Source organism: Rissa tridactyla, chromosome 1 (genome assembly GCF_028500815.1).
Source record: "Rissa tridactyla isolate bRisTri1 chromosome 1, bRisTri1.patW.cur.20221130, whole genome shotgun sequence".
Taxonomy (NCBI): Eukaryota; Metazoa; Chordata; class Aves; order Charadriiformes; family Laridae; genus Rissa; species Rissa tridactyla.
The window spans coordinates 66,835,324-66,853,046 of NC_071466.1; the positions used below are offsets into that span (position 1 = coordinate 66,835,324).

General features: G+C 41.5%; 1 protein-coding gene across 3 annotated transcripts in view; it reads left to right on the forward strand.

Moving 5' to 3' along the window:
- COL4A2 (collagen type IV alpha 2 chain) overlaps positions 1-17,723 on the forward strand; it is a 147,603-nt gene that overhangs the window by 27,105 nt on the left and 102,775 nt on the right. For all 3 annotated transcript variants that reach the window (XM_054224104.1, XM_054224088.1, XM_054224095.1), the window contains exon 4: positions 15,494-15,574. In XM_054224104.1, the coding sequence (XP_054080079.1) occupies positions 15,494-15,574 (81 nt within the window). The remainder of the gene's footprint in view (positions 1-15,493; positions 15,575-17,723) is intronic.

Here is a 17,723-nt window from a genome sequence, read left to right on the forward strand (position 1 = left end):
CGTGTCAGCACTGTACTGCTGTCCCCCTGAAAGCATAGAATTGTTAAAAATGATAAGATAGGGAACAGGGGTGGCTAATAACTTGTATTTTTGGTCAAAATACAAGACCAAACAGTTGCTTGTGTAATGCATCCTATTGCTCTTCTAGCGTCTGGCATAAACTGATGTCTTCAGTCATGTAAGTCATGTTTCATCTCGGTCCCCTGTTGCTAGAAAAAGATGACTGGACAGAGTTAAGACTATTACCCCACAGTAAAACCACATTTGTTGTGATTTTTTACAAAGATTAGCATACTGGGATTTGGGTCTATAGGAGTTAAATAAGTAAATTTGTGCGGAGGATGAGGGTTTCTGCTGTTGTGAGATTTTACGAGTAGCTTTTTACATGTTTTTTATATTATTGCTGTGGCTTAATGAGGAAAACACAAGAACTAATGTTTTCTTAGCTACCTAAAGATAATAAAAACCAGCAGAAGCAGAAAAAACTTTCTTATTTGCCATGGGATCCTAGCTCAGACAGTAGCAGGAATTCACAGCCAAAACCATCACACTTTATGATGGTGATTAAGTTCTCCAGGATGCAACAAGAGGCTCAGTTCCCATGATTAAGGGATACGGTTGGATTTAGTGTGACAACTGAGTTCAGGCCTACTGGCCATTTGCACTGGGAGGTAGTTTTTGGGGATGAGTGAGAAGAAGTAGAACATGAGAAAGTCGTATGAATTTCTGGGAAATTTGTTACTGTAGATACTCTTTCTCTTGTTCAATAAATAGGAGAAGGGAAATCTGTCAGGGGGGCTTTATTATTACCATACCAAGATGTTCAAGGATTGTTTTTGTCATGCCCGCACTCTTAGTGTCTTGCCTCGCTGCATCAGTGGTGTCCTAGACTCCAAAATCTGGCTCGCGTGTAATACAGTAGCACAGGAACACCAGAAGGCTGAAGCACTCTCCTCAGCTACTAAAGCCAGTGTTCTGCATAAGATTGATCGGCAGGAATCACTAATGCCACAAAATAAGGATTGATATTAGTGTGACTGTAATGTACTTTAGGGAGTTCTCAAAATGATCTGGTGACCTAGGTGTTGTACAGATAAAAGGAAAGAGCCCGTGTATGCTTAAGGAAGGTAATGGACAGCAGTCACAAAAGTCTGGGGAAACTGAAATATTATGCTTGGGTTATCAGAAATAAGAACTTCAGAATAAGTATTCTGAATGGACTGTGTGAACAGCTGGTGCCATGAAAACTGGGAGCTGTAGAGAAAAATGGTCCAACTGTGCTGAAAGATTGTACTTCAGCAGCAAAATTGAAATTGAAACAAAGGTAGCAGCTGATGCAGGATCTCCTGCTGCTGAGAAGCAGTTGCCTGAGTGGAACCCAAGAGTCGGTTCATCAGAAGAAACAGAAAAGTAAGGAAAAAGAGCCAGAAGAAAAACTATTATACTTCACAGCTGGAAAACGAATTACACTTGCATGTGTGTAAGTACACACTAAGGAAATAAAGAGGATGAGATTTGGAGTAAATGCCTCCAAGACTTGTTTTAGCATCTTTCCAGTTCAGTTAAACAGGTTCCAGGATCTGACAACTGGGGAAACCCTCTTCTTACCTTTCAGGATACAAAAGGGAAGAGATTACAAACTAAGCAATATAAACAGAGCGTGGGAACTTTCTGGGAACTGTTGCTCATCTCGTTAGATGGAGGAATGAGGTTCTAGCCATGCAGCTTGCAGGCACCGAACAGGAGGTAGAGCTTGAAATTTTTTTTGAGCAATATTATGACGATGCAACATGGTCCTTGAAGTCCCAGGTTATTTCCACGCCATTGCTAATAAAGTATTTCTTAGATGCATTCTTGGGCTTTGTGCATTCTGTCTCAAAATCAACATTTTGAGCTGACATCACCTATGAGGAGTTTCACGGAAAGTTGTTTATGGCAAAGCTGAATACATACATCCAGTCGGCTGGTTACCTCTGCTGGATTTCTAATTCAGAGTTATTCTTCCTGAGTCACCTGTGGTGTACAGCTTATACAGGAAACATGTTCTGAATAAAGCATCAGTTACCGGTTGCTAAGACCTTTGAGCCTGATGAGCACTGCGGTGTCTGTTCTACCTTCTCTAAGAGTCAAGCTCATCTCATTTCTGATACAGTGAACTACAGGTGTCAGGTGTACTCCTTACTTTATTCTTGTCTATTTTCTACATCTTACTGCCAAGGCACGAACACTTCCAGAATATTGTTAGATCTATTTGCAAAAAGACAAACATATAATGAAAAAGGATGTGAGAAGCCAAATGACATCACTTAAGTGAGTTTAAAGAAGCTTGATATTTGGTTGTTTATAATCTCAGTATGTTAGTTGTTTGGACTGTGATAAGAGCATTTTTGGTGTGGAGACTGAGCCATAAGACTTATTGCAGCAATGCAGACAGTGTTTGTCTGTTGGTTAGGGAAATGGACTGGAAGGCAGGAAGGTCTTGGGTCCTAGACCGAGCTGAACCAGTGACTCATCGTGTGACTCTGGGAAAGTGCATTCAACTCAGTTCCGCAACATTGCAGAAATCATCTCAGCTGCTGAACTGAACCAAAGCAGGTTGTAAGTCACACATGGGAAAGATGAGCCCTTTTTTCTTATTCTGTGCAGATTTAAATTCTACATTATCTTCTCCCGAGCCAATGTTTCATGGTGTGGCTGTAGTAATACTTTGAAATTTGTAGTAATATTTTGAAAGAAATTGAACCTCCCCCCCAAAAAAACCTTCCCACCCCTCCCATGAAATTTATGGAGAATTGGGTGTGAAAGATGAAAAAATATCTAAAGAAAAAAATGACCATTATTTATTTTTTAGTATCAAGGAGAAATTAATTTGGCCTTTCCAGGTTTTAGATTTTGACATCTACAGATTACAAATACACCAAATACGCATTATGTTGAGCTATAGATTTTGTCACTTGAGTAGGTAAGCAACTAAAACAGCTTTTTGGTAGAAGTGGGAATTGAAATATATCGTGTAAATTTTAAGAGCAGGAATTATAATGCTTATCTTGTTTGAATTTTTCAAGTGTTTCTTATACACATTGGGTCTCCTTATTTGCAAAATAGATTTAAAAAAATTAAAAGGAGCTTTTGCGAGTCCCTTCTTTTCTCTTTTGAGAAAATATATTAAGACATTTTGCTAATCAAAAGTATGTGGGTGAGAGATTATCACTAATAGTTGACTGTCAGCTTTTATATCCACAAGGAAGAGATCGATCTTTTTTCTGAACACTTTTTTCTGTATTTTAGATTGCCTGCCTTGACCCCATTGAAAATAGGAAAACTTTCACAAAGGTCTGCATATAGTCCTGATATGTCAGAGCCTCTAATACAGCTTCTTTATCTGATATAACCCCTATAACAATCTTCTTTACCCAAGGCTTTTGCCAGTGGCAACACTGATCAACTAGGAGCAGAGAGGAGAAGGCTCAGGGAGGAGGTTAAGTTTTGAAATCTAAACTGAAAAGTGAAATGGGTCAGTAAGAAAGCTAGTTCTCATGGGCTTTTTCTTGACTGAAATAGAAAGGAAATGGTGGGTGTCGCATCTGACCAAGCAGTTAGCAGTAAACACTTTCATCATCAAATACAGTTCTTTTCCCAGTTTGCAAATCTCTTACCCATTCTTCTTACTTTTAAGGAAATACCAGTCCAGTCCTGAGAAGCAATTCTGAAAAATTGCATCACAAATTTCCACATTTAATATTTCCAGTACAGTCAGTTGTCTACCAGCCAACTCTGAAAACCGAGCCAGGGCTGTAAGAGTTATACTGGACTAGGCTTATCCATCAGCATGTATGATAAAAGCAGTCAGTCAATCTGTGCCATTGCCGATAGCCCCTGTGTCAGGGGGATTGGAACTAGATGATCTTTAGGGTCCCTTCCAACCCTAACCATTCTATGATTCTATGAAACCTGTGCAAATCATTCCTTTCGGATCATGCTCTCAGTTCCAGTTCTTGGTATATATTTCTAATTGCAATTTAGTAAATAATTCTGCAGGAAGAAATTCAACTCATCTGTCTTTCTCTCTCTGCTGTATTTGATTCTGCAAGCATAACAAGATTAAAAAAGGCCATTAAAAACTGTCACCAACCTCAGCCCTCCCAAGGATAAAAAAAAAACAAAAACAACCCTCCCAGGATCTCTGAATGCCTGAGAACCAGGTCAGCAGGTTACGGCTGTAAAGAGATATTCTTCAGAGGAAAACTAATTAATTCAATTTATAAATACAGTTCACACAGTCAAGCATTTTTAAGTAATAATAGAAATCATGAAACTGGGATAAAATCTCCGAGATTATGCTTACATCTCAGGAAACCCTGGCACCGTCGCACTGCAGTGAATAAATGCAGCCGATACAGCCATGCAAACAGCTGTACGGCTGGTTTCTATCAGTGCCTTCCCCACCAACAGGGATAACGCAACTGCATTGCTGCCCGTTCAAAAGCAAAAATCTTTCCCACATTGGCAGGTTGGTTTGCATTTAGTGTAATAGGTGCAGATGAGTTTTCAGAAATACTGGATGCATATCTCGAGTAAAAATTTAGCAACTTTTAAGGCTTACCAATCACTAAGAATAATATGTTCTTAAGTAAGTTTCCTGAGTCTGCCAATTTACGTAGGTGAGTAAACTAGACAGGTCAAATAACTGGCGTGGTTTATAAATAGACTAAAAAAAAATCTCCATATATAGAATAGCATCCAGACTTTCTATTGTTTGAAGCAAATGATATCATTATTTGGATGTCTTTCCAGAGCTGAAAATGACTAGACTTTGGAAACTAAAAGTAGTTAAATATAGAAATTGCTACTTTCATGAGTGGATGCTGTGTTTCATTACTATGCTACTAGTATGTGAACAAATGCCTTTCTGTTCTTAGGGATGGGAAGGGGGATTTTATTCCAGTAATATAAGATATTGGACAAAAGCCAAATTCAGATTAAGGGCTGACAGTGTCTTTACCCTTATTCCTTTACGGAAAATATTTTCGATGCACCGTGCAGTGTATCTGCACATATGAGGTGACTACACTGTCCACTACCTTGTGCCTTGCATAAACCTTTACAGTTGTGCAGATCGAATACGAAATGCAAAGTGGTTTGCATAAAATATAATAATAGAGTAAAAATTAAAAGAAAAACAGTGTAGCTTGTCATCACAGACTCCCTAACAAGTGATTACATCTACTTTGCCAAGTCAGAGAGCTTTCTTCATCACTGATAAATAGAAAGCACTTAGAATCATAGAATCATAGAATCTTCATGGTTGGAAGGGACCTTTGAGATCATCAAGTCCAACCATTCACACACAAAAAAAACCAAAAAACAAAACCAACCCCTACAATCTCTGCCACTAGAGCATGCCCTGAAGTGCCACATCTACACTTTTCTTAAATACCTGTAGGGATGGTGACTCAACCACCTCCCTGAGCAGGCTGTTCCAGTGCCTGACCACTCTTTCAGTAAAGTAATTCTTCCTAATATCTAATCCAAACCTCCCCTGCCGCAGCTTCAGACCATTTCCTCTGGTCCTGTCATTATTCATCTGGGAGAAGAGGCCAACACCCACCTCTCTCCAGCCTCCTTTCAGGTAGTTGTAGAGGGCAATGAGGTCTCCCCTCAGCCTCCTCTTCTGCAAGCTAAACATGCCGAGCACCCTCAGCCTCTCCTCATATGACCTGGTCTCCAGACCCCTCACCAGCCTGGGAGCTCTCCTCTGGACACGCTCCAGCACTTTAGTGTCCCTCTTGTACAGAGGGGCCCAGAACTTATTCTGACTTCTACAACACTACTTTTTAAAACCACCTAAGTAGCTTCTGTGGAGATACATCATTTCTAGGGATGGGGTGTTGGGAATAAGGGCTCATGTTAAGATGTCCCAGCACTCTTCTTCTAAAGACCGCCATCCTTTTAGATGAGGAATGCCATGTTGGATGCTAGATGAGAGTCTGTTGTCTCATAAGGAAAGATAATAGACTACAATAACATGCATCTCTAAAAGCATGCATTTACAAAGGTGGAATCAAGTTTAACAAGATATCAAAACAAATTTTAACTTACCAATCCAGATTTTCCTTCAGCTACTTCTGCATCTTCTACCTTTCTCTCAGATTTAGCTAAAAATTCCCATTTTGAACAGAGGTACTTGATATGAAGTCACCTAAATTTAGGCATCTACATATTCACAAGGTGTCTGAGTTCTCTTTATAATCGGGGAAGCCAATGGGATTGCCTTAACTAATAGTAATAATTAATGTATGTACTTCTGCTTACCTTTACTAATACATTTCCAGCTTCAAACTCTTACTAGACTCGTATCTGTGGGGTTTTTTTCCTGCAAACAAACCTGATTCTTAAGTTGGTAAAACTGAACATGGAATGCTCGTGAGCAACACTTTTATTGTCCTTCTGTAATCACTGAGGGCCATAGGTGCCAGCTGATGACCATGTAATGTTTTCCCCTTTGTTAGAGGTTAGAGATATCTCCAGCCATGGCTGCACACTCTTCAAAGAGCTTAGTTTGCCTGCAGCATCGCTTCTCTTCTGCTAGAGCATGTTCAAGCCTTAGGTGGTGATTAGGACAAAAATTGTCGTTCCTTTAGGCAACTAAGTCACCTGTCTCAAATAGAGAAGTGCCAGAGGACATTGCCCTGCCTTCTCTGGATGCAATTTTGTTCTAGGAAAGCCCTCTGCATCTTAAGCCTTCTTCCTTCACTCCTCAGAACTGGAGCACGTTCATACAGAGACCTGGGGCTGCTTTTTAGTGTTCCCTTTCCCATGGCATTACAGATTCTTCAAAAATAAGCAGCAGCGATAAATTTTCCTATAGTGGTGACTATTTTTTATTGTTTGACATTTTAAAATGTTTTAGCTGGATTTTCCCATCTTATATTCTAGTCCCTTTCTTAGGATAACATATAATCATATCTGTGAGAGAAAAAAAGGCAAAATGCAGCTGAACCCAACTTCATCACCTGTAAGATATGAGACCTTCATTCACTGAACTCTTGACAGAAAATGATGTCACAGCATACGCTGCCTGCTCAGAAGTGTACTCTTGGCAAACAACTTCATGTTGGGCAAGTGGGCAAGACCCCTGGCCAGTTATTCAAATATCTGTACTGTATATTTAGACAGCTTTTAAGATTTACTCTCTGACTGAGCCTATTAAAGACCTTTTATTATTTTTTTTTCAATGCCTACTATATCACAGCAGCTCCTTCTGGATTCCATCTGGTTTGATGGGTACGTACGTGTTTGGATGCAAGCCACAAAATTAGAAATGCCTTTATGAAAATGTGAAGGGTAGGTTCACACTGTATCGTGTCTGGCTTCTGCAGTTGTTACAAGGCAGTATCTCGAGACTGCGAGAAGAGAACTTCTTAACTTGAAGAAGGGGTGTTAAATAGTACCTCAAATAAAGGGAACATGTGGAGCTGTGAAGTTTCACTTCGAAATGAAATTATGCAGCCTTCAAATCAAGGCTGCATGCCAGAAAGTTCGTATAATCAAGAGCCACAGACCAGCCCATAAGAGGAAAGTCTTTTATAGCTTCACTTCTGAGAGGTATAGAATTCATGTTTCCCATTGCTGGCTTCAACATACTTGCAGACACGCACTCAAGAAGACAAGTTTCTGTCTGTTGGGATCTTCTCAGTATCAGAGACTTTGTATTCTCTTGCCCTTCCTTCCCTCACCCCAAACATCGAGCACAGGCATCCCGGTCCCTAGGAGCAGTGCTGCTTTTGGATACTCCTCCTCTGTTGACGTTCCCATGCCCATCAGGACTCAGAACCGAAGCAAGCTGCCTGCTTGGCAACCTGCCTCCCAGTTTTCTCTATACACTCCATCATAAGAGGGAGGTGGCGTTTGAAATTCCGCACCAATCAATAATTCGTAACTGATTGCCACAGCCATTGCTGTTCTCATTGCACTGGGAAGACTGCATTAGGCGGTTGTTGAGACCAGCTTTTTCTTAGTATGGCTGGTGGTAAGTGTCTTCGTGTTCCTCCTGGGGCCAGTTTCCTCCTCCAGGGTTTTTCTCATTGAAGGATGTGTAAAATACATGGCTTCCCCTACTTTCGGTGGGAAGCGTAAACATTCATATGATATTGAGGTCATGCACTAAATTATTCCAGTTGCCATGCATCCAGTCTAGAACAGGTTCTGGCTCCACTTCAAATATGAAAGAAAGAATTATTTCTTAGCGAAATAATTCTCAGAACAGTTGGAGAGAGGATCCACACCCACATCTTTTCCTTCCTCTCTGAACGTGCCAATTTATCTCTCCCTTTCCCTTGCCAATTAAGGTCTTCACAGTGGTCTTGCTGTCCGGTGCACTAGTAGCTACTGGATTGCGAGCAGGCGGTTTCAGATGGCTGGTTCCTTCTTTGGCATTGTAACTCTGAGGACAGAGCATTTTCCAGACCAAGCCTGACACTGGTTAATCCAGGCCTCCCCCGCTGAAGTGTTCTCCATGCTTGTTTTGAATGGTTGTTTATACATGTTTCTAGAGAAATAAGTTTGGCATCCAGGCAACGAATGTTTTCGACTCTTTAAGGAGTAAAATGCTGGTTCTGAGCAAATACAACTGTGCTGTCATATTTGAAACCAATGAAGTTCCTATCTATCTGTCTCATTCATCAACAACAGGAGTACCCCGTCATACTCCTGCTTTATTTTTTTCTCCTTTCTTTCGAAGGAAGCAGAAAATTAATGTTTCTAAGTCAGGGCTTTGTAAACCAAATTTGAAATTAATGTGAGTTTCAATATCTGAAGGTCAAACGCAGAAACAGAGGTCCATACTGGAAGCGTGGGCTGGGCTAGTCACCCTGCTGGTGACACAGAGGGCTGCCTCGCAGGCATGCCAGGAATCCCCTTGGGACTTTCAGGCTGAAGACTCACGTGAAGCGTGAAGCATCCAAATATGCTCCTGGTTGCCACACCGCAGAAGCATGCAATATGTCAGCACCCCCAGTCATGATTCAGCTTTTCAGCAAGCTCCCAGACCTTCTAAAACCTCTCTTGGTGAAACTTAGATGGCTTGGAGGGACTGCTGAGATTGATGGAGAGAACAGAATGGGGCTTGTCAGGACAGAAGTTAATGCACAACTGCAACCTGTAAAATATCAAAGAAAATGTCGGTGAGCAGTCTCTTTTGATTCCAGGTTGCAATATTTTTATTATAATTTCCGTATTCTTTTTTTGAGCTGCATGTAAGGAAATGGCTTATATTTCCTGGTCTTTCTGTACTCATGGAACTGTACTTTGAGGTCTGTCCTCTGGTTGCCTTTGTTCTTTGTCAGAATACCAGCCCTTGAAGTGAGGGTACTTGAATGGGCACGCGGAGATAACGATTACACAAATGTGGCCAAGATTAGTAATAAATAAATCATTAATGTGCAGAAAAGTTTAAAGAGAACTGCATATATGTTTCTGTTTTTTTTAAGAATTGGGCTGAAAGAAACTCCATTTAAGTCAGAAGCAGAACTCTGAATTCTCAGAAAAGAAGTTGTCTTTTGTTGGCTGAAGATGTACTAATGTATGTAATATTTTAAGGGACAAAAAAATTATGAGAAAGCAAGAGGGTAAGATTTTGTGTTGGAGCACCCACATCTTATGGTTGCTGTTTCATGGTCATAAAAATGAGAAGGTGTTTACACTAGGTAAATACACAAGCTTTACAAACATGGATGGCATTTACATGTTTTCTCTTGCTTGTGTTTAAGTAGTGTTCACGTTCCTTGAACCATCAATCTTATATTCATTCCAGCACAGTGACCCAATAATACCGAAAGAAGAGTTGGAAAAGTCCCTCTTCTCCCTTTCCGTTTATTGCCTTCCTCATTCCCTTTCTCCAGCCTTTCCAGCCTAATTCGCAGCCTGCCTGTTGGTGCTTTCCCAGAGCCAGGTGTGTGTTTGATTTTGTCGGTCAGAGAACTGCAATTAGGTCTCCCGTTTCCTTAGAGACTGTGCTGACTGCTGTGCTATTGTGTGCAATGAATAGGGATGAGTAAAGCTGCTTCACTCAGTCTTCCTCTACCCCATCATCTTCTCCAGCTCTATTTTAAAAATAAAAGAGCTGTAACCACATTTTCCAGTAGGTCAGGCTCCGTGAGCTAGACATACTCATATGGGCCCCTGTGGAGATGTCTAAGCCAGTAAATAAAAGAGAGTAGAGAGTGACTTGCAGATATTTGTCTGTTCTGAACTGCTCTGTCCTGGTCTCTGCAAGGCAAGTCTTCTCTAGAGATGCCTAGCTCTGAACACTGTGGACCTAATCGTATCTGTGCCACTTGCCCACAGAGCTGGGGGTCTGTCTCCAGCCCTTCATGTGTGGTAGTTTTCAGATCCCAAAGCATGTCGGCTAGAACTTACATGGCTGGGGTGGCACATTCTTGTATGCATGACCAGAAACTGCCCTCCTGCCAGCAGGAGGAGGAGATGGACAGCATGTTTTGGTGCCTCCGGGATGAAGCGGAAGCTTCGTAGAGGGGTCTTGCTCCACAAATCCAACTCTCCCCCTTTAGACTGGAGATGTCAGACATAGCTTAGGATGTTTGCTGATTAAAGAACACACCTCTAAGAACCTAATAATACTCCAACTGGCAAAGTAATACACCACTGTTGTTAGTAGTATTAATTCACAAGAACATCACTGCAAAAAGCACTGAATTACAATTCTATTGGATATTGTTAGTATTAGTATTCATACAAAATTACTATAAAGAAATCTTATAAAATTCACAAAAGGGCTATTGAGTTGCAATTCTGTTGCCTTTCCTCCTGCAGTTGGTATTCAGGTGTAGGCCTGTCCTTCCTTACAAGTTTATCTCTCCTTACTCCACCCTCCCACAGCAGGTCTTTCAGGGACGTGCCTAGTGGAGAGACATGTGGGCTCTCCTTAGGGGTCTCCCAGTAGGCTTGTGCCCACAGGTCAGCATCACCACCGACTGCAGATGTTCATGCTCTTGCTCTTAGCATATCCTCACCGTCTTCGTTCTTCACCTAATTGGATGCCCTATTCCCCTTTTTTCCTTTTCCACCTTTTTACCGCCCTCGCGTCTCCTCTTCTGTGCCTATACTCCTCCCACATAAACAACCTACTCCTAGGTACTTTTTCCTCATTGGTCCCAATTTTGTTAAACTCAAAATTTGGTGTTTCTGACACTATTACCTAGGCAATTTTGGCTCAATATGCTATTACCATTACCGTTGGCTGAATGAGACAGCCTTGCGTCCAAAGGCTGCCTTCTGACCATGTGGTTCACGTTGGTTACGTTACATTTATATTACATATTTTTTGACAGAATTCTCATACTCCAGCCTTGACTTCCCAACTTAATTCTAATTAAACAATAGCTCACCTTACGCACAGAGAGCTTGCATACCAGTGCAATGCTGTGACCTGTTTTGTGTTTGCACCATATGTCTGCTCTTAAATAGTTTTCCTCACACTTGGTGTTCCCAGCAGAGGCCACAGCTGGCTCTGAGAGCGAGATTTGGACACTTAGCGCAGGAGTCATCTCACCTGAAACTGGACACTTGCGCTGTAGACACAACTCAACTAGATACCCTAGACTACCTTTCTAATCCCCTCACCCTTCTAGGGATGGCATTTGTCTCAGGTGTCTGAAATAGTTCTGATGAGATTCTCTGAACTGTCTGTAACAGCAGGCCAAATGTTTTGCCTGTATCACAGAAATCTCAAATTAGATTATATAAACCCCATTTCTAGACTCTGCCTAAACTCTGGACTTTTTAGTGATTAGTGGACTTCAGGATCATCCAAAACACAAGCAAGACCTGGAATCGAAGGTTTTCTCAGCAGACTACTTCAGAGTCGGGGCTGTTGCCACTCCTCCAGTTTGGTCACACAGATCCTAGAATATAATTTTTCTGCAAACAATGTTTTCACCATTTAACTGCATATTGAGCAAATTGGGAGATTCATCTCCCTGTCCTTAGGCTCCTACAGTGGATGGATGTCTCCATGTAAGCTAGTCACTTCCATCCACCTTTACAGTTAAGAGAGAAGAGCAGGCACTTTCTGGGAGAGATGCAGCTGTTCAGTTTATGTGCCTGTATCGGGATGGGATAAACTGTATCTTAGGACGGAGTGTTCTCCCCACTGACCAAAAAGGTATTCCACGCACCTGTTTCAGATCAAGACAACTGCATTTGGATGTCACCATTGGTTTTGTATTCCCAGAAATCTGTTTTAATCAGGAAATAAATACTTGTGGTACTTTTAAAACTGCATTGTCCATCGCTAAATTTTAAACTGGGCTTTTTGCATTCTAGCTATTGACTGATGCCCGTTCATTTGATTTCCCTTCATCTCAATTGTGTGCCCATGTGTATAATTATTTTTGACAAAGTTTTACAAGGATCCTTAACGTTTGTTTATTTCTTAACATTAAAAAACTTTTAAACCGTAATGTTTCATACGGTAACTTCCCGGTAATGTCAGATTAAACGACAGTGCAATGATCTGCCTTCAAGAAATTATAAACATTCATACATAATAAAGTAGAAAATGCTACATGTGACTAAAAGCTCCCAGAATCATCCCACTAGCAGTCAAGAAGTGGAAATTAAGCAGTGAAGCCAAGTGTAATCCAGAGGAGATACATTAATGTTGGTCTCAAATGTTTTCCCATTATGTTCCCTACCTTTGGAAAATTCTTCCAGATTTTTCTCTTCATTATCTGAAGAATCTATGTGCATAAAAGGACATAAAATGAGAAAATTAAAAAAAAAAAGCTTCCTAAAATTGTGGAAGAAAACAATTGTGTCCCTACATTAGCTGATGGTATTGTTACACCATGCAAATTAAAATGTTGGATGGTGGATAGTACACAAACAATAGACCTTGAACTTCTTCCAGTTGAAATAAGTATTAGCAGCCTCCTTTTTTTTTTTTAACAAGTGCACAAATATCTTGCCATAGTTCTGATTCATACTCTGTTTTCTCCTTAGCAACAGTTTACCAAATTTAGAGTCACTCTCCTAATTAAGAAAGAAATAAACTTATTGTTCTCCTTGTTGTTTTCTCAGTAGGCATAATTGAAAACTCACATGATAAAATTACTATATCTGTCAGTCTGTTACTGTAAGGCTGGGATATGCTGTTATTTACAGCTCTAACCAAAACAGTTCCCTAAAAGTTCAGAACTTATTCTTATTAATGGCAGCACAACTTAGCACACTGCTCCTTAGTGAAGACCTGCATCTTGCAGAGGAATACGTTCACACAGGCCGTACATCTGCACGGCGTCCATAAAAATGAATAGAACTGTTAGTAATTTCTGAAAAGGAATTGAGGGGGAAACTCTGTGAAGTGAAGGATCCTGAGAAAGAGATGCAGATTACATTTGCAAATAGGTTAATAAGAAAAAAACCCCACGGAGACAGTGAGTTTGTGACCATCCAAATATTTATAAAACTGGACCAACCTGAGCAAGCTGCTGGAGTTTATAAAACTGTCTCAGCTTATTATTTCCTCTAAACAATAGCCTAAACATAAAGCAGAGTTCATAACATGACGTAGATCACTGTTACGTCCGTGAAATAATTTCCTGAATCAAACACCTAACCTTTAAATAGCTCAGGGCATGGTTTCAGCTCTGTGGACCTCTTTTTTATCAGTATGAAAAGCCTACTTGTTTCATTAAATGTGAGAATTAAATATAAAGCTGAAATAAAAGTATTTTAATATATGAAAATAGGTAAGATACAGACTTGAGCCCTCTCACAACAAGCAGAAGAACTTGTTCTGGGAACTTTATATTACTGCTTGTCATAAGATTGAGAGCCTGTTGTACAAATATGACCAAAGGAGGACTTCGGCAATGCCTGGTACCTGCTCCATACCTTTTATTCATTTGGCTCCCAGGGAGGAATCCAAAGCCCGGAGCTATGTTTTCAGGTTCTCAGTAGTGTAACAGCAGAGGTGGATACCTGAGAAATGTGACTCAGTAACTCCAGGTGTTGAGCAGAGGATTGCTTAGAGTTACATGAAAAATGCTAAGCATGGCAGTGTTGGTCCCTCCCTGTGTTTTAGCTCCTTGAGCCAGGGCTAGAGGCAGGAATGGCAGCATCGCTGCCTATTTAAGCAACAGCATAGCAGTTCAGAGCACCCATCTTCTTTCGGGGGCTTGTTGATACCCCTGTCACCTCCCTTCCAAGAGATGATGTGCTCAGGCTGTGGCGGAGGAAGGAAGGGTGAAGAGATCATTTATCCCTGCCGCAGTGCAATGAAGGATTCAGGGTTCTTCCAGCCAGGAGGGGAGTGAGCGACATGGAGCCTGATTCTGTACCCTACAGCTGGGGTGCCTTGAGATTTTATCTAAGAAGCGGTGCATGGAAAAATTAGCAGCTGCCCTGAATGAGGGCCTGGGGCTCCAAGAGGTCCTTCCTGTAGCCACTAGACTTCAGTCCTTCTCTCTTTTTCTTCTGGCTCCGTTAATTATTTGCTGTGGGGCAAACCAGGTTCAGAAATAGCGACGAGAAATCCCTTCCTCCTTTCCCAGATTACTTAGTAGGCTGCTGGGGCACTTTCAGGGGTTCCAAACCCTGGGCTTAGGTGAGCTGCAGGCTGGTCTTTACAGTGTTCCTAATTATTAAGTTACAGTTATAAAATTCACACCACAGCATGCACAGCGTCTCTGCTGTTCAGGTTTCTGAACAAGAGCGACCAAGGCTGTGGAATTCCATGCAAGCAGTGTGTGCTAGGTGTAATCTGAGCTGGCCTGCCCGTTGAAGTCCATCCAAGAATTTGCATGGAGTGGTGCATATTTTGTCTTCCACGTATTTGGAGCCCACGCCAAGGTGGTTCTGGACAGGCAGGAGAGATGTAACCACAGTCATCTATTTAATCTAGGTCTGACTTCTAGGTCACAGTGGTTGGCTGCTAGCAAGTTTTGGGGGCCACCAGAATAGGCAGCCATTGAAGAGGAGAGGGCAGGAGTTTGGCTTATGATTTTGAACATGACACCTATGTCTTCCTTTATGTCCACCCATAAATATTTTAAAATATAGCAACAATTTAGAGCACGCATAGAAGGATGTGCTACATTGTGACCTAGGACTTAGTCCATTTCCCTGAAGAATCCAAGCAGCTGCGCTTCTGTGATACGATATCTGTTGCATGTGTCGAAAAGATGTGTGAGATACTGCTCAGCATGGAGCTGCAATGTTTTGGAAATGTGGAGGGAAATTAATAGAGTAACATTATATTTCTTGATGCTGATCTCCAAGAACAGGAAAGCCACTCCTGGCTGCTTCTAAGCACAGATTAAAGAGGTTTCGACTGGAAGTCATAGATCTGATCCTGGTCTATGCTTGGGCAAGTAGTTCCCAGCGAGTCTGCTAATCAAAGCGTATTGTGCTGTGCCAGGTATTGTAGCTGATACCTTTTAACAATTTGTTTTATGTGTGTTCTGGTTTGTAGGGTGGAAAGACTTACACAGGACCATGTGGAGGAAGAGACTGCAGTGGAGGATGTCAGTGTTTCCCTGAAAAAGGAAGCCGTGTAAGTAACATTTTTTCCTGTAAAACGTTTTTGGTGGTACCAGTTGAATGCTGTTTTCTACAGGTGGACTTGGATTAGACTGCTAACAATTATTCTTTTTCAGGAAAAAGTTATTGTTGTTTCATCTCACTTCCTCAAAGAGCTTCTAGATTTGAATAAATACTTTGCTGTGAAATATAGCACGTTCTTCTCTCAAAGATCAAGGCCGAAGGACCTCACAGCCATGACAAGCTGATCGGATCCAAATTTTAGGGATGCCGTGTGCTAGAGCATCACTGGATTGTGTGACAGTGCTAAGTGAATATGGACAAAATCACTCAGTAATGTTCTTGAAGTCTTTCTAATGAAATGGTATCCGATGAAAAGATACCTCATGCATGTGATTTCCATTATAACGGAAGGGATCCAGGCCTGCAAAACCTGAAATGTCTGCTGGAAGGGAACCGCTTGAGACTTCTGGCGTTAGGTTGTTGCTGACGGTCTGTTCTTTGTTTTGGGGAGTTGCGCGGAATGAGGCAGAGGAAGGGAGATGGGGTGGAGGGGATTAGCCACCTTCCACAAAGAACTCCGAGAAATAGGGCAGTTCCTATCCTGTATGGCTTGGAGCCCTGGCTGGCAGTCTCCTTCTGTACAGCTTGGTCTTCTGCAGCTGAGACGGTGACTCAGCCTTTTCCATCCACCCATCTCTAAGAATAGGTCAGGCAAGAGATGCGGCAGGTCATATGCTCCTTCTGCTATCACAAACCTCATAAGATTTTTTAGTTCTCTGCCTTCCCTCCACTCAGTGGGCCATCAATTCCCATTCTCATTGCATTCCTCAAGCTTGACTCCACGTCTGAGCAGAGGAAGAGGTGGTAGGAAAGTCACAGTGTAGGTGGGAGGCAAGGAACACTCTTGTTTACAGCAGAAGTCCCGATGTCTCCATGGAAGTCAGATGATCCTGGGCTTACCGTGCCATGAGGACTGTAATGGTTATACTACCATCCCCTGACCATGATCTGCTCATGGTCTGCTTTCCATTACAATAAACTAATGGTAATCTGATGATGCTGAGGACAAACAAGCCCTCCCCCGAGACACAGCTTCTGGTGGGGCTCCCTCCAGCTGTTACTGCCTTACCCTCATCATCCAGCACATGAAGTTTGGCGAATGCCTGCTGCCACTTCCCTTCGAGGGCACTGAAAGACAAAAACTCATGCTGTATGAAACAGCTTCAAGTATGACATTATTGTGTCTTTTCAGTGACTTTTTTCTGGGGGGTTCTGAGAGCAAAGCATGGATCTGCTTGTTCTCCACAAGTTCATCAAAGTAGGGATCTGTCAAAAAACTACCAACTTTTGTGACTGAAATATTTTTTGTGTTCCTTATTGACTGAATAACCCTTAATTTCAAGTTGCCATGTGTGCAAGAGAAAAGAGGTAGCTAAACAACGTTAATTACATAGGTTAGAAAAGCTGAAAATATTAAATTACCAAAGTAGAGAATCAGTCAGGTGCCAGTGATGAGAAGCTCCCTGTGAGTTGCTTAGTATCTAGATTGGGAGGTAAGGGCATTATGTACTTGCTCGCTACACCCGCTCTTTGATTCAGCTCAGGGAAGTAAGTAACCCCAGTAACAAACCACACTGTCCTCCCTTTAAATAGACACTAAAAAAGAGAAAAGAAGGATGTTACAAAATGTAAATTATATTTTGCTACTGTGGTTAATTGTGCAAGATATGAAGGAGTATTGGGGAAAGTGATTCAAAGAATTTTATAACACTTTAGAAACTGTATTTTAACCCTCTGAAATGATATACCTCATTCTGAGTCAGCATACACTGTGTGTATTTTGTGTCTGCTGGTCTCTTCAGATGTCACAACCTCTGTTAAACATCTGGTTCAAGGAATGAGATTGGCCTTTAGAGACTAGTCAAATTTGGCATAGCGTTCTGGTCTCATGCTAATCCTCAATGGGAATATTTATTCTCACAAAACCTCTGTATAATCTGGCACGACACACATTTTTCTGTTGGAGGTGACTCATTACATGCACAATAGACATATTGCATGTTTGCACTTGTAAAAATGCCTGAAGCAGACTGTCAGACCCTGCTTCTGCAGTGATTCTCCGTGTCGGGACAACAAAGAGCTGTCACTTGCAGGGCATC